The sequence below is a fragment of the Mchenga conophoros genome, linkage group LG8 (genome assembly GCF_057382185.1).
Source record: "Mchenga conophoros isolate Kocher_MC1m ecotype Shallow Benthic linkage group LG8, M_conophoros_male_GT1.1, whole genome shotgun sequence".
Lineage (NCBI taxonomy): Eukaryota > Metazoa > Chordata > Actinopteri > Cichliformes > Cichlidae > Mchenga > Mchenga conophoros.
The window spans coordinates 12,603,285-12,622,787 of record NC_140533.1 but is presented as its reverse complement, the minus strand read 5'-3'; the positions used below and the strand labels follow the sequence as shown (position 1 = coordinate 12,622,787).

The window sequence follows — 19,503 nt, the reverse complement described above, 5'->3', positions numbered from 1 at the left end:
CCGATGTGTTCGCGGAGGCAAAAGCGGTGCTCCGTGCCGCCAGTGCCGCGCGAACATCTCCGTTAATCCAGGGTTTTTGATTTGGGAAGGATTTAACTGTTCTGGATGGGACGACATCTTCCACGCATTTCCTGATAAATCCGCAGACTGAGTCTGTGTATTCATCAATGCCCCTAGCAGCCACGTGAAACATTTCCCAGTCCACGTGATCAAAACAGTCCCGCAGCGCAGACTCCGATTGGTCCGTCCAACAGTGCACCGCCCTCCGGATTGGAGCTTCCTGTTTCAGCTTCTGCCTGTAGGCGGGCAGGAGCAGGATGGAGCGGTGATCTGATTGGCCGAATGGGGCGCGGGGGAGGGCTTTGTACGCATCCCGGAAAGAGGTGTAGCAGTGGTCGAGTAGCCGATCTCCACGAGTGTTAAAGTGGATGTGTTGGTGGAGTTTGGGTGAGACTTTCTTCAGGTTTCCCTTATTAAAGTCTCCGGCTGTGATAAACGCCGCCTCTGGGTGTGCGGTTTCCTCGCTGCTGATCGCGCTGTACAGTTCCCTGAGTGCACGGTCAGTGTCGGCTTGTGGGGGAATGTAAACAGCCGTAATAATCACTGCTGTAAATTCCCTCGGTAGCCAGAATGGCCGGCACTTAATCATCAGGTACTCCAGGTCCGGTGAGCAGAAGGATTTGACCGGGTGCACGTTCGCATAATCACACCAGCTGTTGTTGATCATGAAACATACACCACCGCCTCTGCTTTTCCCAGTAAGATCCTGTGACCTGTCCGCGCGATGCACGGAGAACCCCGGTAGTTGTATTGCGGAGTCCGGTACCTTGTCCGATAGCCAGGTTTCTGTGAGGCAGATCACGCAGCAGTCCCGCATCTCTCGCTGGAATGAGATCCGTGCCCGAAGCTCGCACAGCTTGTTCTCCAGAGACTGCACATTAGCCAGTAATAAACTGGGTAACGGTGGTCTGTTAGTGCGCCGTCTCAGTCGAACCAGAACGCCAGATCTTCTCCCTCTGCGTCGGCGTTTGCGGCCTCCAGGGCCAGAGAACAAAGGCGTCTCAGGTGAGATGAATGGGGGGTCTGCAAACGGAGCGTCCGTGTTGCAAAACTTGAACTCCGGAAAGTTATAAGAAAGACCGCCTTTTATGTCCAGTAAGGTTTGTCGGTCGTACACAAGGAGACATGTGCTACTCGCGAAAAAATGAAGGAAAAGTAAAATTAAACACAGAAAAAAGCTGTTGCTTGGGGGAGCTCGCGACAAGGCTGCCATACTCGGCGCCATCTTGAATCAGAACAAAACATCATAGAAGAAAAAGAAGTGATTTAATACTTTAGTAATTACACTGAAGAGATGAAAAAGTTTTCAACAAACAGAGATTTGATGTCTAAAATATTCATTTCTTCGATTAATCAACATGTGAGCTGAACTCACAACTAACATCTTTTGTAAAAAAGGAGAAAACATTCATGTCAGAGTTTAGATTTGCATTCGAGTGGTTCAAAACAATAACGACAACAAAAACTTAATGCACATTATTTAAAGCTTAAGTGTTGTGTAGAAACCTCATAAATACAACCAATGTCATTTTCACAAATGTAAAGTTTAGTGGAAATGTTCAGATGTCCAGGAACTCTCGGCCAGAGCTTTTCAGCTGCCGGCTACACACACACACACACACACACACACAACAACACAACCTCAGGTCCCGACACGTCATATGCAGTGGAGGTGTGATGAGCTCATTGAGCTCCGCTGTGTCAGCCTCACCTGCAGCCGTGCACAAATCAAAGTGAAGTAAGAAAAACCGGAACAAACGCACACTAATCATGAAGCTACAGAGCCCCTTTACTCACATGGGTAAGGAATATTTTCATTGCATGTCCACATGTTGATGTGGCAACAAGACATATACAGCAGGTTACCCCACAGTCAGACGCCTGCCATCTACCAGCTAACTGTGTGAAGAGGAAAAATTGCTATAAATGTCTGTTTTTTTGTTGACACGCCTCCTCAGTTTATGGTAGAAGCAACTTAATCCAGTGCTAAGCACAGTGAGACTGATTACGTTGACATTCGTAGAAACCTTCTTGTCTGGGAGGAGGGATGGCAGACTCAGTCACTGCTGACAATAATTTTAACCTGTTACATTCTTTAGAAAAGATGATCCAGTGAAAGAGCCTTTGAAAAAGGATCTCTTCACATGTAAACAACAATTATTTATTACAGATTTGATAATTAAAGCCTCTCATTTTCCACCTCGTTTACCCTTTAATTTACGACTGATATGTTGAAATGTTTTGACACACAGTGAAATGATTTAATGCACAGCAGAAAGTGCATATTCAAATTCATCTCCACATTAAGATGAGTAATGCCTTGAGACATTATATCTGTGGCAAAAACAGACAAAAGGTCAGAGTCCTAGAAAACACAGCCAAGTGATCTCAAATAAAACATTCTACATGACTCGGTCTCTTTCCAGTCGTCCCATGGATATCAAGTGCACATCAGGAGTAAAAGTTCTCGGCCAGCTTCCTCATTCTTTTATTGCAGTGTGGTGATGGGGCGGGCGGATGATGAGCTGCCACGTTTGCTGCGGCTGCAAACATACAAAGTCCCACTTCACCTTCAGGTTGCTGCTTTGTGCTGGCCCCTTTAAGCTCATCTTTGTCAGGGTTTGGATGGAAGACTTTATAATAAATAATTTTAAGTATTAGACCGAGGACGTAAACTGCAATAACACAGGCACCTGTGATTAAAGCGTGCATGGGCTCTATCACAAAATCAGGAGGATCTGTGCTCATCTTCCAGCACCACACAGCACAGAGGATGCAAATATCAGTCAGTATATACCCGTGATAGAGCACAGTCCTGTACCGCGTCTTCCCCTCGGCCACATTAAACCAGTCGAAATACCAAATGATGCCAACAGTGGCTCGATAAAGCCATTCTCCACAAGGACTTTCCATGAAGTCCGTCTTGGATCGCCAAGCGAAGAAGAATAAAACCAACCAAGAGCAGATGAAGTGGGCAAAGATGAAGCAGGGCAGCACGGAGGTGAAAAGAGCGAGAGCAGTGAGACGAGAAGAGATGAGAACCAGGTTCCAGATGAAGTAGATGACTGATGAGGTTATCTTCTGGTTTTCTTTGGCAGGCAGGAAGGAGCGCAGCGAGCGATGGTAGGCCGTCACAGTGAAGGCGATAGCTGAGGCTGAGCCGACGGCTTTTAGAACTGAGGGAGAACGAGAGGCAGCGTCAGAACAAGCAAAGAGAAATGTTGTGAAGTGTGCCACTCCACATAACGACAAGCAAACCTGGTCCCAGATCAACAACTTTTAATGTATCATAACTTTGGTATATTTAGAGAAATTTTAGGTTCAGGTTGTGCAAAAGTGCAAAAGTCTAGCATAGGCCTCAGTTTTCAACAGAGTCACATATGAAAATTTTAGGTCTGAAAAAACACATTTGAAAATGTTGGCTTCAAAATGCAGATAAAAATCAGACCTTTGATATGGTAGAACTGTTTGGATCAGGCCCCATCACTCACATAAAAATAACCTGAAAAGCACTTTGTTAAGTTTTCCCAACTGAATGATCAGGAAGAAGAACAAGGATCCCATGCATCCCAAGCATCACCGATATTAAACTGGTCCAGGTTTGTGATTGAAACACTGGTTTATGCCATTAGATTAGTGGTTATTTAAAAAAATCTGTTTTCAATTTGTAACATTTGAAGTGGGTGTAAAATTGATTTGAGCTCAAACATGTTTTTCAGCGCTGAATAATTCACGTGGATATCGCCTGTATTTAAGAGTTATCGAAGATCAACAACATCACCTTTAAAACCACTCCCGTGTACTTCACCAGCCTGTAACTCACAAAGCATTTGTAGTGTGAAGGTAAAGTTTTGCATGATTTCAACAAATATGCCAGAGTTCTTATACAAGGAAATCAGCTGATTCTGTGAGGGTCATGTGGAAGGCAATGACCTGTCTTGGGTTCCTCTTCAAGCATTGTTCCTTTTAATGGTTAGGGATTTTCCTGCACAAGAAATTTTTTGATATGCATGTGATCGGTAGCTGGAGTTACAAAGGACACAAATTACATTACTTTTTTTAAAAAGTTTTTTTTTAAAACTGTGGCACAGAAGAACATGTGTCTGTATTTGTTTGGATTAGGCTAATCGTTCTAGGCCAAATACATGTTTTTGGTCTCTCACTCTTATCAGATTTTTGTGCATGTGGCAGAAATTAATCAGGAATAATACTTTAAACAAAAACATGTAAGTACAATAAACATGGCTTTGTTTTTGAATCTTTTAGCCGAGCGCCGGAAAATGTTTCAGCGCGTGGTGACCCTGTTGTGTAACTTTATGTGGTCTGCCACTTCCTGTCCAGGTTGCTGAGGTTCCTAAACACTGAGGTTGGAGTAATTTCACTTACAGATGATAAAGGAATATCTGGGAGGGGAGACATTTCACAAACTGAATGGTTACTGAACTATGGCTTGATATTACAGCACCACACTTGAATTGAGTGAGCTCTTTAGAACAAAGCATTCTTTTAAAAATGTTTTTGACAGCGTGGCTAGCTACCTTAATTATTTTGTACACGGTGGCACTGAGATCAAAGATCTGTGGCTGAATACTTTTGTATTGTGCATATTGTATTTGTACTGTGTACAAAAAGTGCATACTCTATGTCTAAGTACACTGCTAGCATAAAAATACTTTCGGCTTAGTTGAAGTGAATATGGGTGAGCTGATCTTTGATAATCTGAAGACTTTAAACTTACTTTAAAGTAGCAATGAGCCTCCCCATTTAGTTTTTCATTAAGAATTTATTTTACAGTGTCACTATTTCTGCCCAAAACATACATGACTTTAACTCGAGTAATAAACTGTACCTGTAACAGGATCCAGATGGCCCTGCTGCAGAATGATGGTGAGCATGAGTGTGAGCTGCGGGGCGCTCTCTGAAAACGTCTCTACGATTCGCAACATGCTCAGATCTTGGCTCAGAAACACAGCTACACCCTCAGGGTCAGGGAGCTTTGTGCGGAAGCTTTCTACAGCCTTTTCCAGGACTCCTGCGTGCCTGAGAGCCAAAATATAATAAATGAGTCACAACCAGGTAAAGCAAATCCAAATGTCAAACACACCTAGTTGAATTTTCCTGAAAGCATTCTTGTTATGGAAGCAAGTGAGCAAATGAAATCAGTTTGCCCGACACACAGTGAAGGAAAGAAAACAAAATGTAGCTTATCTTGTGAAACAGAGAAAATTAAAGCATGACTCGGGAATTCGGGAAGTTATAAATGCTGATTTTCACATAATAGTTCAAAAATAAGATAAAATGAAACTGACAGAACCACAGCACTACAGATGATGAAATCTGTACTCTTGTGGTTTAATGCACAAACCTGATGGAGTTCTTGCACTACAGGCACTTTAAACACGCTTTATTAATTTAATACTACCTGAAGTAGATGCCCAGCTGGAAAACATGCAACAGTTTGAGCAGCCTCTTGGTAGGCCAGCCCTCGACCTTTGTCTTCATCCTGAACTTGTCATAGCTATACCAAAGCCAGCTGTAAGCCTGAGTGAGCAGTGACGAGACCAGGAGCAGAAACAGCAGAACAGCAAGGCACACGTAGGCCTTTTCCTTATAGAAGGACACAGCGGTCCATATATCCAGCCCTATGTCAACCAGGTACAGCGGCAGGCCCACACAAGTGAAGAGGAAGTCCCAGCAGGAGTATTTAAAGTTAGCCTGAGTGCCTGACATGTTCACCCGTCTCTCTGCGTGCCTCTAACACAGCTGCATGTGATGCATGAGCTGAAAGACAACTTATATAGACAGATAACAAAAGTAAGCTCAAGATTTGAGAGTTTCAAAACCCCTCCTACCAACCAGCCCGTGTCCTGAAACTTATCTTAAAGGCACATTGTGTTAATTCACACACATACACACCTCCTGCTGGCGAATATCCCGCTAACAGTAAACATCGTCTTTGGATGACTGTCAGAAAGACTGAAACTGAAATTCCTTTCTGGATATTTTAAGCATCATCCAGAAATCCTGCCCTTTAGTCTTCTCCTTACCTGGCACAGGTTGACAGCTGTGAGGTGGGAGCCCTGCATTAATGCACCCGCTGGTTTACCTAAAGGGGAAGCCCAGATCTTTTTACTGTAAGCCAATGACTTACAGTAAAAAGATGTGCGGATGCTCGTAATCTGGGTTTGCAGAAAGACACAAAAACAAAAAGAAGTGACTTAACTTAGGTACTACTTTAATAATTGCACGGGACAGATGAGGTAAATGTTTAACAGGAAGTAATCCCCTTAACTTTTCATACCAGCTGACAGCATGCCAAAAAGTGGCTCCAAACACTATCAACTCTTTTACAGAACAGAGTTTCAACATATAGTAAATGATGTAAATGATGATGTGGAGGCAGGTTTACTGAAAAAGCTGAGAGAAGGATGTGCTTTCAGCTCTGCATGTATACTAAAGTAAAAGTATCTTGGCACATGACATATTTGAACAAGCTAAACAGATAGTGGATGGATGAGCGACAATAACACTAGATTTGGCAGCTAAATGCAGAGAAATATCTAAAACATTCGTGTCTGTGACAAATCAGCAGGTTAGCTGAACTCGCTTTACAACACAAAAGAAAAAAGTAGAAACCAAGCTAGTGGATTTAAAACACTTGACCAGCTTTTGAAAAGAAACTATGAACGAACGAACTTACAGTGAAATTTACATTCAAAAAGGTTCCAGCAGCAACTCTAACAAGATAAAATAAAACACACACACGATAACAAAGGTAATTTAAAACCTCAGAAACAAGTTTTGCAGTGTTTCAAAAACAAATTCCAATTTAGAGGGAAAATCCAGATCTCCCACACTTTTAGTAAAAAAGAAAACCCACTAGAAACAATGTACAAATGTAAGATTGCTGTTTTTATTTTACTCTTTAACCAAGTCTCTTTATTAAACCATTTATAGCTTAGTTTTTATAATTACATACTCACACTTTACAGTAATCTTTAGGCTACTAACAGGCTGGAGTAATAAAACACAATTAAAAAGCACACAAACAGATTTGGTTGAGCTTATCAAACGATTCCTGCTTCAAACAGAATGAAAAATTAAACCTGTATGCAATTTTTTTTCAAACGTAATTTATACATTAGCCACAACACTAAAACCTTTAGCAGATTTTGTATTTGCTGAGAACACCCATAAACCTACCAACCATCAAACGCTCTCACAGCTCCTGTGTTGGTAACCCAGCAGGTCTGAGAGGCTTTGACAGCATGAGAGGATGTACACATAATTAGGCAAGTGGTGTTAATGTTGTGGCTGACTAGTGTTTGTATAGTTACAGTACAGTATTTGTGGTTGTAAGAAGCCACTGTGGGAGCATCTTTGTGTAAACACTGGACTGAGCTGAGTGCTCATCAGGTATTTCATTTGACACTTCAGTTAAAAATGTATCCAGAAATCCCCTTTATTACAATATAAACACTGTCTGTATGTTTATGCTTGAACGTAAAAGTACACTTAGTGTAAATACAAGTTTATTATTGCAAGTTTCTTGTTTCATGTACGATTTTAGAATCTGTACTTTGAAGCCACAGAAGGGAATGGTTCACTTCAGACATGTTTGCACTAGTGGGAATATTCGCATTTGCAGAGGTGATATTGTCCTATGTGCACATTGGACTATGAAGCTACAAGTTGGAGACCAGCTAATGTCTGATCTTAATTTGTCAATCATTTATGTTCTTAAGTGCACTTTGGCTGGGAAAACGTCAGAGTTTTAGTGCACATTGGAAAACTATTTTAGTGCACTAAGCCTGCAGAAAAAAACTGCAGCACAAATCTGAGAAACAGAAACAGATGCTTCATTCAGTAAAAAGCCAAACATCACAGATGAGGGGGCTCGGCACCGTTTGTGCCGTGAGGGTTTCGGAGGACTCTTTGATCTGTGTAAAAATTAGTGGCGTGGCAGGCCATGCGTTTGTTGACAAGTGTAGAGGACGGGGTGCTGTCCTGGATGGAAAAGTCTCTAAAGGACACTTCTGCTTAGCAGCAGATTCCACAGGAAATAGATTAAGGAGGACCCCCATCCCTGCTTGGCTTTGTCTATGAGGAAGGCACGCAGGCAGCGGTGGTAATCCACTACCATCCAGGCTATGGAGGTGGTTGAAGCAGCAATACTTACAACTGAAAAACAGAAGTCAAACCAAGAGGAAGTGAACAAGTGCACAACTGTGATGTTTGCTTGCTGTTCACAGAGAGAGAACTCACACTGAACTGTCCTGGCCTTGTTGGTGCGAAGTATGACGTGGATCATCAGGGTGAGCTGAGGTGCGCTCTCACAGAAGGTCTCGATAAGACGGAGCATGCTCAGGTCATGTGTCAGGTAAACAGCATACTCTGACCCTTCCTCTTTCCTCCACCAGACTCTAAAGCCCTGACGTATGGCGGAGATGTGTCTGAGTGCGGATGGGAGAGCAGCGTGAGAAAATGACACAGCAATGAACAAACCAAACTCATGGAAATAATCGGGTGTGATTCATTAGGAGAGGTCAAAAACAGTGTGACTGAGCTTTTCATACCTCATTAATTCATTTTTATGCAGTCAGTTGTGCTCAGACTTACTGGATTTACAACTTACCACACCTGACACTGACATTTGTACATGGCTTGAGGTGTTTTAAAGAAAAAATATGGTTTCATTTTTGATTAGAAAATAAAGAAAGTGAAAAAGCTATGCTAAGGAAACTTTCACAACAAACAGGCAGAGGCCTTAGCTGCTGTTGAAACACTTATTGAGAAACAGATTCAGTGATGAATTCGGAGTGATTACGTGAAATGACCTTACTAACATTTAACAGATGTGTTTTACATTTACTTAGTTCCTAGAGCTAAAACCCGGGATGTTTTACTGTTTTAAATTATTAGCACCCTGAGTTTATTTATCAGTGCCAAACTTTAAAATGTTCAAAACAGGTACTACTATACCATAACACCTTTATTCATAAAGCACTTTAAAATAAACCGGGGTTCACAAAGTGCTGTACATATAAAATAGCATAAACAGAAAATAAAATCAAACATTAAAAAAAAAATAGAGAATTAGAGAAAACAGAAAAATAGAGCCAACCTTTCAAAAAGTGCCAGAGGCTTCAGCAAATAAATATGTTTTAATACGAGTCTTAAACTCAAAAGGAGAAGACGCGCATCCGAACAATCAAGCAGCTGCATTACCCCGATGTTTATCAAATTAAAAATTTATTTCAGTTTTAAATTTATGGACTGTGCACTGTTGCTGTTCAAACATGAAAAACCTAGTGTTAAAGCTAAAATAAAACTGCTTTAACCTTGCCACACTTCCATAAAATCCTGCCATTTAGTCTTCTCCTTACGGTGACAGCTGAGAGTTGGGAACTCTGCGTTAAAGCACCTGCGGGTTTACCTAAAGAGGAAGCCCAGTTGTAGAACATGCAGCAGGCAAGACAACTTCACTCTGTCCCCGAAGAGCACGCTTTTCGCCCCAGTCTGTGCGCTGAAGCCCGGCAGCTCTCGGTCGTACTTGAACCAGAACCAACTGGACCACGACGGACGACAGGACCATGAGGCCAACCAGGACTCCGAACCAGAAGAAGTCTCCTCGGCAGTAAAACTCAGTGGCCACCCAAACATCGGAGCCCCAGTCTACGAGAAAAGTGCACACTCCGATCACGGAGAAGACGAAGTCGGTCCAGGAGTACTTTGAAAAAGTTCCGGGCTCCATGGCTGAGCCTCCCTCTCTCAGCAGCTAGCTGTCCACTCGAGCTACCTGTTTCTGAGAAGCTAACCTTCAGCTAACGTCGTGTACCGTTATTTTCCTCCCAAAGTGGCTCCACAGTCTTCTTCACCACGATGAAGAGAAGTTGCAGAGGGTTTGACATTTTGAGCTCCAGTAAATTAATGTTACGCCCCAAGACAAATAAATTACGTTTAAAAACTAAAAAATACTTCCAAAGAGAAGAACGGGTGTGTTTGTGTGATTGTTGGCCACGCCCACCGCGGCTCATGCAGGTTTTAAGGGCCATCAGTCAAACAATACTGTTGCTCTGGGTCTAAACAGAGCGCGTTGTGTGTGACATCTTCTTTTGCGCATGCGGGCCGCTTTGAGCGTTCACACTAGAGCGCGTTTGCTGTCGCATTTTATTTGTAGTGTGAACGAGCAGACAAAAAAATCGGATTTGATCAAAAAATCGGAATTGAGCATTAAGACCTGCATTGTGAACCTTTTACTCGAAAGGGCCCAAGGCAGAAGAGGTAAGAACAGAACTAAATGCACTGAAATTACTAGTGGAAGGTTAGTAATAGCCCGTAGGTTTCAATTGCTCGACGAAGCTAAGTAAACAAAAATACCAGTGAGTATATACATGCAGAAATGTTTAATTTGCCTTTATCTCCATTAGGTTTCCAGCACAGCTAAGCAGGTCACATTCTGTGGCTCAGTCTTTCACCAAAGAAGTGATTCTCTTGCCAGACCATCTAACTACACATGTGCCAAGGCGTAACAAAAAAGCTTGGCTTTTTGAAAATGGACATATAAAATCTGCACTGGAGTTTAGCTGTGACTGGGACTCAGACAAAGTAATGCAGGCAATAAGGACTGCCTTCCAGCCAGTTCTTGAAGGATGCAGGTAAGCATTAGATCCTTTTTTATAAAAAAAAAATATTTTTTGTTACTTAGATTATTATACTATTAAAGGTCAACTTTGGGTATTTCCAAAAAGGATCTGGGAGCACCGATCGGATGACTGGATTGATATCTTTTAGAGTTAACAAAAATTAAGCCTTTTAATGTATTGTATTGTAGTCTGTTAGCCATAACAAAAATTTCATATATACTATGTTTTCTTCCTCCCCTAGGCTACAGATTTTGCTGGCATGCCACACCAAACTAGTTGAGCCATCACTCACTTCCAAACAGACTTTGAATGGAGACCTTGTGAAAAAACTGTTTCATCAGAAGTCAATTTATGTCAGACCTGACAAGGTCATCTTATGTGAGGACAATGAATCAGTAAGTAATCCTGATCATTTCAGCAAATGTATGTATGTTCATAAAATGAGAGTGAAAAAGGCAAAGATGGATTTTAAACTCCCTTAAACATTGTCACTTGTATTATGTTTTAATACATAATACATAAACATATTACTAATATTTATTATGACATTTTGTTGTCAGTATAATGAAATGTATTCTCTGTTTTAATTTACAGACATATTCTGATGGAGAGAGTAGCCATACAAGCAGGCAGGATTTCACAGAAACGTTGAATTCTGACAAATGCGGTAAATATTCCTATCTAAAAGTCGCTCCAAATAAACTGTAAATTAAGTTGGTTCAGTGTCTGTTACTTAGTCATCTCAGCCATTGTGTCTTTAGTTAAGTGTCAAGTCTTTGTTAAAATCATATTTAAATTTAGTTTAATATTTTGAGCAGGAAGAAATGTACCCCTAAATACATGAAAAGCAAAAGCTATAAATGTGATTAGATGTTATTCAAAAGTTAAACTCCTGTTCTTTGTGTTCTCACAGTTGAAATTTCTAAAGAAGTTCCCTCAGCCATTCCCATTGTTAACGCACAGTCCATGTCTGTTGATGATGAGGTCATCTGGTGCGTTGCAACCCAAGATGTTTGTACTGTTGAATCTTCCATCTCTGCTGACACCCTCACAATGTCCACCAATCCTGCTGTCGTTGCTACTGATGAGGATGAGCCTTACTCCAGTGGAACATCTGCCTTTGTCAGTTACAACACACCTGGCTTATCAGCGGGTTCTTCTGCCAGTGTTACTGGTGACACACGTGTCTTCTCTAGTAACACCTCCAGTGTGTCCAATGGACCTACCCAGCCAAGTTTATCCAGCACATCCTACAGGTATGTGTTTTGTACATGTTTGTATCTTTTAATCTTTTGAGCTATATTGTGCAAAAGTCATGAGCCACCCCTGCTTTCTTTGTATTTTGCTGGAAAAATAGGAAAGAAGCGCAGTGATTTACTGAAGTCTACAAAATTCTGTCCAGAAACAGACATGGAAGCGCAGTATATTAGAGTAGAAAAAAACTTGTAGAATTTTAATGAGCTTAAAATTCAAAATGTGATATGAGCTACTTTAGTCTTCAACATAGCTTGAACTCTCTTAACCAAGCTTTCTTGATGGTGATGTCTTCTTTTTATTGAATTTCTTTAAGCATGGTTCAGGAATAGTTTTCCAGGCTTTTTGTTCTGTTCTCTGTCAAGATGATCCCACACAACTTTAATAATGCTGAGGCCAATCTATGTATTGTGATAATGTAATTATGTCAACATCATTTATATGTAATTTAACTAAATAATTTACAAAACATTCTGGCTTTGCAGTACATATCTTGGCCTGTTTGAGGAAGAATACCTGTCAGATGACCCCGACCTCCAAGAAGCCATTTCAAGGTCTTTAGACTCAAGTGCAAGTGAAAGGTCAGTACAACACAAACTTTTACATGTCATGTTGAAAGGTCAACATATTAACCATTATTTTATGTTTGTTGCAGAAAAGGAGTCACCTACTGTCTAGTTTTGGATCAGTTTGAATAAGCAAACTACAAACTGCAACGTGCGATTTCTGTTGTCATTTGAAGATTACCAAGGCTATCAGATTACTTATATTTTACTTGATATATGTTTTGGTTTATTTTTACTTTTTTGAATGGAGGTTGGTTGTCAGTGTTGGATCTTGTTGTTTTTCTTGTTCTGCTTGTATTTATATAGTGTATTTATACTATTTATAAATACTAGTGTATTTATGACAAGATAAAAATGTAAACTTAATTTAACTTAAACTTAATCTTTTTTCCATTATCACAAACATTCTTGATTTGTATCTCTTTTTTGTTAAATATCAATTACAGTCTTAAGGATGGTACATCATTATTCTGTTGGTGGGTTATTGCCATTGAGACTAGTATATTTCTTTACTGTTTTTTTTTTTGTGTGTGTGTGTATGTTTCAGTGACGTCCAGAGCTTAGAGAGAATCTTGGAGCAGATTGTTACTAGAGTAAATAATGACAGCACTGTACGCTTCAACATCATAAGGCGAAATGTGTGGGATGGAGCATCCAGAGCCATGGGCAGATCCAATTTTTCACCAGAGAAAAAAATAGATGTGAAGTTTACTGATGACTATGGAATATCTGAGGGTGCTGTTGACAATGGAGGACCTACTCGGGAGTTCTTCCGACTTTGCCTCTGTGAAGTCAAGGACAAACTTGGCATCTTTGAAGGTCCACCCAATGCTAAAGTTCTTACGTGCAATTCTAAAGGTACTTATGATTTAATTAATTGTTGCCATTTGATTTATTTTACATCAATACATTACACATCAATTGGTTTGTGATTACATGTACGAGTTTAGTATCTCATACAGTTAACTAAACACATTTTTTTGGCAATGACAGAATTTTTGTACCACCACAGAGGATTTTAAAAAATTAAACCTAGATTGACTGAAGGGAAGATTGTCTGCTTTAGTTGAAAGGTTTGAAACAGTACTACATATTTAGAAATTCTGGACATTTTTATACATGCTCTCTCATTTCTCAAAAGTAATTATTCAAATGACTGATATGGTGTAATTCAACAATCAAGAGATGCACTTATGAATGGAAACACAGATGTTTTACAACAAGGTGCAATAGTAAATAACTGGAAGGACTTTGCCAGAAAACATCTAAAAGAACTATGCTATACTACTATGAAGATATGGACAGATGACACCAAGATTAACCAAAATGATGGAAGGAGAAAAGCATAGTAAAGAAAAGAATAGCTTAAGTCACACATAGTGGAAGCAGTGTTATGACACGAGCATGAGTAGCTGCCATAGAACCAAGCCACTACTGTTGTCAATGATATCACCGGTGATTTGTGAAGTGTAAAGGGCAATCTGTTCAGATTCAGCCAAATGCAAATGCTAAATTGATTGGACAGTGTAAATTGATAATAACCCAAAGCATAACAAGCCAGCTCAGTTACCTGATCTGACTGTAAGGCTGTAAAGAATTGTAAAGAATTTTAATCCTTGTATTAAAAATAATACATAAAATGGTGTTAGCTTTCAATCACTTGTCTAAAGCAACCATCTTTAAAGATGGTGGATAATGTATAAAATTGACTGTAATTCCTAATCAGCTGGTGCCATTTTTTAATAAAATACCTCGAAGGAATTGCACTTTAGTATCATCTTGATTGTTTGGTATTAAAATCCAAGGTGGTGGTGCACAGCAAAATTAAGATGATTTTGTCATTATCCAAACTATTATGGGTACAACTGTATGGGCAATATTTTTTTCAGAAATAACATTTGGTAACTTGTACTATAAAAAATGCCACAGTAACAAAAATAATGATGCAAGCTTTTGAGATGATGTTTTATTTTATTTGTTAACAGCAATGAAAGATAATGGATACTACTATGCTGGCCAGATCATGGCAATGTCAATTGCCCACGGGGGACAGAGTCCATGTTTCTTGTCTGAACTCTTGTATGAGTGTCTTCAAAAGGGTCCAGACAATGTAAAAGTCAGCACTGATCATATTACTGATGAGGAAACAAGGTCACAAGTGCAGTCGGTGAGCATATTTTCCTTTGGTTCTTTCAATTTCATTGTACCGGTAGGTCTTTTTTTGCTTGTCCAACATTTTTACTAACACTTTCCTAATTTTTCTTGCCCGAGTCCTGCACCTTTCTAGTAAAAGATCGAACATTTTAATGGCTACAAGAAGGAAGAACTAAAAATGTGTGTGGCAGGTTATGGTTCTGTTGGTTACTGCCCAAGAAACTCCAAGTTTCAGTTTTCAGAATTGAATGATTGGACTTGTTTTCCAGCTTAATAACTTATACCTCAGCCTCCTGATCGGTTATGGGGTTTCATAGGGTTAATGTACTAATTAAACACTGAAGCTATTAGTTTTGTATGTTCTACTAAATAGTAGAGTCAAATAATTCATTTTATAATTTCCTCATATTGTTTTTAGATCATACAGGCCGAGAATGATCTACAGCTGCAAGATGCAGTTGCACAGGCAGCCAGCTTGATCAGTCTTGCTGGTCACAATGTTTGCATAACACTTCAAAACAAACAAGAAACTGCTTTGGATCTGGCTCACTGGTATGTCCTTCAATGGACCCGTGCACCTTTTGAAAGGTATGTCTAAACACATACTGTAATGGTAAAAAATTAAGCCTGTCAAACTAAAGTCACTGTGTTGTGAAACAATGGTATTACCCTATTTGGGTGGTACAGGTCTGTAGCGCTCCATTCTAGTACAGTTCATAACAAAACAGATATCTTTCATTCATGAAATTAAAATTCACATAAAACGTTGTATCTGTGCCGATGTAGGCATGTGTTTAAATATGTAAATAAAAATAGATTCAAATTGAGTAGCATTTGGGTTGACTGTAGACTGACAGAAATTTGTCACTTTTACTCCAATTAATGACAGGTCCCTGTGTATCATATTTCAGCTCAGTTGTTCCATGTATAGGCATTCTTTATCTGTGTCTAAGACAGTCTGGCCCTGTAAGGGGAAAAATGTTCTTCACCTCTGATACAGCAGTCCACAGGAAAGTAAAATGTAATTAGTTCAGAAATGTCTCTTGATAAAACCTCAAAACCTCTTGTTATGATACAGGTTCCAAATCCCATCAAATACAAATATAATAATAGTAATATAAAATACAATTTGATTTTGTTTTATTTTGGCTAGGTTCAGAGATGGCTTGAGGTCTCTAGGTGTCCTAGATGCTCTACAGACATACCCTCTTCAGATGAAGTGCCTTTTCGTGAAAGCTGGAATGACTCTCAGAGCAACTGATATAGAGAATCTATTCCAGATCATTCACTCCGAATGAGGGAGTAATGCATTTCAAGATGAGTGCCGGACCCTGGCTTTCTGGCAAGACTATCTTCAGGAGGCAGAATGTGAGTTTAGTACTTGGCACATTGTTTGACCATAAATCAAAATTCTCACTTTTGTGCAGCAGCATCATGAAATTACAGACATAGATGCCATAACAAAAAAGGTAGATAGATAGTACTGATGCAAGTGCTGGGTTTACAAAGAACATTGTATCCAAATGTGATTTCAGTTTGACTTCAGTGTATTAACAGGATAAATAAATAACAGGATAAATAGGAGGATAACTAAATAAATAAATTATTACCAATCCTGTATACTGAGTACAAATAACAGGCTATTGCTGCATCCACGTACATTTAATATGTTGTGGTCTCCACTAACTTCTTTTTTTGACATTGTGGTTTCATTGTATAGCCTAAATAAGCTTCATGTGTGTCTTTCAAATTACAGCTTACTTTTAAAAAAATATACATGTTTCACTTTTGATTTAATCTTTTGGTAATTTAATGTATCTGTACATCAGTAGTCTTAGTCAGAATCTCATTATCATTTTGTATTTTTCTATCTTATAGTTGAAAATGATGTCTCTTTGGAAGATATTCTTGTTTTCTGCACTGGATGTGACAGCATACCAGCCCTGGGTTTTTCTCCAAAGCCAAGCCTTGAGTTTGTCACTAACTGCAGATTTCCAGTGGCCAATACTTGTGAAAATATCCTTCGTATACCAGTTCATGCAGTCTACACTACTTTCAAATCAGACATGGATTTTGCAATACGGAATTCACCAGGATTTGGAAGAGCATGATGTGTTTTCTTAAGGATTGGTGACATGATGAGGATTTGGGTTTTTTTCTATTTTGCATATGCATTTTTTATTTTCTTGTTTTTTGTTAATGTTGTTAACCCCGCATCAGAGTACACCCTGGACAGCAGTAGGACTGTATAGCCTAAATAAGCTTCATGTGTGTCTTTCAAATTACAGCTTAAATACCAGTTCATGCAGTGCACACTACTTTCAAATCAGACATGGATTTGATAAGCCGAAGAGAATGGATGGAATAATTTTGTTTCAGTTTATACATGTGAGGCATTTTTTTGTTTTTTGATTGTAGTTAATTTGTTTTCCTGCTTATATGGCATGTTTTGTCTCTGGTATGACCCATAGTAACATTACATTATTTAGCACCCCTGCAGTGAGCAAAATAATATGCCACAATCTCATTGTTATATAGAATTAAGTTTTCTCAAATGCTTCCTGTGTTCAACTATTCCACAGATGTGAATTTTCAAATGAGATGAGTTAAGCTTTATTTCAGTGTCCCATTTGAACATTTATGCTTTACACAGAACTTTGTATTAATATCATTTAACTTTTAGCTTAACTCACAGGTTTAAAAAATGTTTTTGTTAGGTTTTGGTAAAGTTTTGAAAAGTATTACAGTAACCCTACATACTAAAAGGTAGAAAGACAGTATCTCCAACACTGGCAGCAAAGTTGTCTATAAATGTGACAGACATTGGTTAGGTCAAACCTGGTTATGTTACAGGTTGAAATATGAACATTATATCACACTATATGACGTTACAATCTTATCAAATTATTATATGTTATCAAAGTATTATAAACAATAATAATAATAATGATAATAAACATAACCTGGTTTGCAGGGAGTGTTTTAAGGATTTTGTTTGCATATTTTACTATACTACTTGATAACACAGGCCCATTGTAGATTGTTTGTTTGTTTTTTTCCTCTTTCATTTTGTTTTTTTAAGACCAGCCCTATTAGTGCAGAATATTATTTCCTTCCTATGGGTACTGGAAATACACAAATAAAGTGTTCTGTGTTTCTACTTTTTATGTAATTTGTGTCTTTAAAAAAAAAGTTTAAAGAGTTTAAAATGTATAACATTTTATTTAATGAATGAATCATAATTCCTGTTTATTAACAGATACATTAGTACATCATACAATCATATGTAACATATACTGTAACATTTTGTACTGTGACAAGTATGGTTTGTCATGAAAGAAAAGTGTAGTCTAAACACTTTATTTGTCTACTTTTATGATTTAAATGGCACAAGTGAATATGAAGATAAAACCAGTCTTTTTATCTTACCTTACTTTTACCTAAATAATAGTCTTGGACCCTTTTCAGTATCATGATATTTCACAATTTTTAGTGTCTGGCACTCAATTACATTTTTTAATTAACACAAACAAATTTACTAATAACTTAACTGAAGCATGCGGCATGCTGTCAAAAAAACTTCTATCCCATGATTTCCATCGTCACTCAAGGGGTCGATCTGCCTCAAGTCAGCCGTCAACTGCTGGTGATGGTAAGAACGACGTCTGAAGTGCACTTGACTGAGCGGTCTGTGATGCTGAGGAAGTTGCAACATTCCAACAGTCCACAGCTGCAGCGGGGAGTGATTTTCCATTGTCCTTAAGCTGTGATGGTTCCACTGATTTACAAATTCATCCACAGATCTGTTAATTCTTGGAAGATATACATGGTGAAGAGCCCTAATATGAAATGGATCAGTGCTATCTAAAATCCCAACATTTTCCATAAAGAGGAAAAGGTCTTTAAAGTATGCTGACACAACTCTGTTTAGTTCACCCCACAATCTTTCAATTCTTTGATTATGCACACTTCGTCCAACCATAAAGCTTCCTCTGTTTGGCCCTCGATGTTCAATCATAAACCGTGCAATATCAATATTCTCACTGCCAGCATCACCCCTGACACGTTGTGGGAGGCCAAAGAGATCAATGGCACTCTGGAAAAGTTGCATAGCAGTTGATGCTCTGTTATCTGTGCAGCATCTCATGTAGGTAATGCAGCGACTGTAGCCGTCAACTCCTCCATGAAACACAAACCCCCAAGGATTTAACTTATGGTTTGTGTCAATATGCCTGGAATAAGAAGAAATATATTATTATTATGACACTAGATGTACATTAAAATAAAGGTCTATGACTTTGACATTGTACTTCTGTCATGTAACCTATTTCTGGAGATAAACAATATTTTAAACCCAGACATTATACAACATTGTTTATTAAAACACAAACAAAATATTATATTACTACAATGCAGGAAGTAATAATTAACATTAATCAAATTTAAGACGTGAAAAAAGGCATACCACACTTGATTTGGGACAGTGACATTGTAGACCCTCCGCTGAATTGCTCTCCGTCCTCTCAAAGCTCTTCCCACTGGATCAACTATTCTTAAACGTTCTCGCACTCGCCACCGCTGAACTCTGATTCCTCTTCCTCTCAAACTACCACTAATGTAGGATTCTCCTGAGCCAGGGGTATGTGTAAGAATCTCAGTAATGAGATGATCAAGATCCACATTTGAAGTATTATTAAAAGTTCCATAGTCCACTAAACCTAGTTGTATCCTGTGGTTGTACAGTGTTCGAACATTTACTGACAACATTTGAGATATGGCCATCCAACTAAACCCCAAGTCTCGCATGTCAGTCAGCTGAGTAG

General features: G+C 39.1%; 2 protein-coding genes and 1 pseudogene across 3 annotated transcripts; 1 reads left to right on the top strand and 2 right to left on the bottom strand.

Moving 5' to 3' along the window:
- Nucleotides 1–1,307: 1,307 nt before the first annotated feature.
- LOC146568274 (XK-related protein 8-like) lies at nt 1,308–5,934 on the bottom strand. Its single transcript, XM_085284230.1, has 3 exons — nt 5,483–5,934; nt 4,910–5,100; nt 1,308–3,236 (listed from the first exon to the last, which is right to left on the bottom strand). Exons 1-3 carry the CDS (start codon nt 5,788–5,790, stop codon nt 2,512–2,514), a joined length of 1,224 nt encoding a protein of 407 aa, XP_085140356.1. The 5' UTR covers nt 5,791–5,934; the 3' UTR covers nt 1,308–2,511.
- A 136-nt stretch (nt 5,935–6,070) lies between these two features.
- Nucleotides 6,071–10,096, bottom strand: LOC146568273 (XK-related protein 8-like; annotated as a pseudogene). The gene is made up of 3 exons (XR_014893589.1): nt 9,497–10,096; nt 8,326–8,513; nt 6,071–8,241 (listed from the first exon to the last, which is right to left on the bottom strand). The product of XR_014893589.1 is annotated as an XK-related protein 8-like (transcript).
- LOC146568272 (uncharacterized) lies at nt 8,334–17,852 on the top strand. The gene is made up of 11 exons (XM_085284229.1): nt 8,334–8,440; nt 10,491–10,718; nt 10,948–11,101; nt 11,301–11,373; nt 11,620–11,962; nt 12,446–12,541; nt 13,074–13,384; nt 14,512–14,693; nt 15,099–15,268; nt 15,834–16,048; nt 16,559–17,852. The coding sequence occupies exons 1-10, from the start codon at nt 8,421–8,423 to the stop codon at nt 15,976–15,978; spliced, it is 1,722 nt and encodes a 573-aa protein (XP_085140355.1). The 5' UTR covers nt 8,334–8,420; the 3' UTR covers nt 15,979–16,048; nt 16,559–17,852.
- Nucleotides 17,853–19,503: the final 1,651 nt, after the last annotated feature.

What these genes read in the sequence shown, in the direction of transcription:
- LOC146568274 (XM_085284230.1), bottom strand. Translation starts at nt 5,790, where the DNA reads ATGTCAGGCACTCAGGCTAACTTTAAATACTCCTGCTGGGACTTCCTC. An exon ending in CAGCTGGGCATCTACTTCAG is followed by an intron (nt 5,101 to 5,482) that starts GTAGTATTAAAT and finishes TTTGGCTCTCAG; the next exon opens with GCACGCAGGAGTCCTGGAAA. An exon ending in CCATCTGGATCCTGTTACAG is followed by an intron (nt 3,237 to 4,909) that starts GTACAGTTTATT and finishes GTTCTCCCTCAG; the next exon opens with TTCTAAAAGCCGTCGGCTCA.
- LOC146568272 (XM_085284229.1), top strand. Translation starts at nt 8,421, where the DNA reads ATGCTCAGGTCATGTGTCAG. An exon ending in TATGTGAGGACAATGAATCA is followed by an intron (nt 11,102 to 11,300) that starts GTAAGTAATCCT and finishes TTTAATTTACAG; the next exon opens with ACATATTCTGATGGAGAGAG. An exon ending in GACTCAAGTGCAAGTGAAAG is followed by an intron (nt 12,542 to 13,073) that starts GTCAGTACAACA and finishes TGTATGTTTCAG; the next exon opens with TGACGTCCAGAGCTTAGAGA.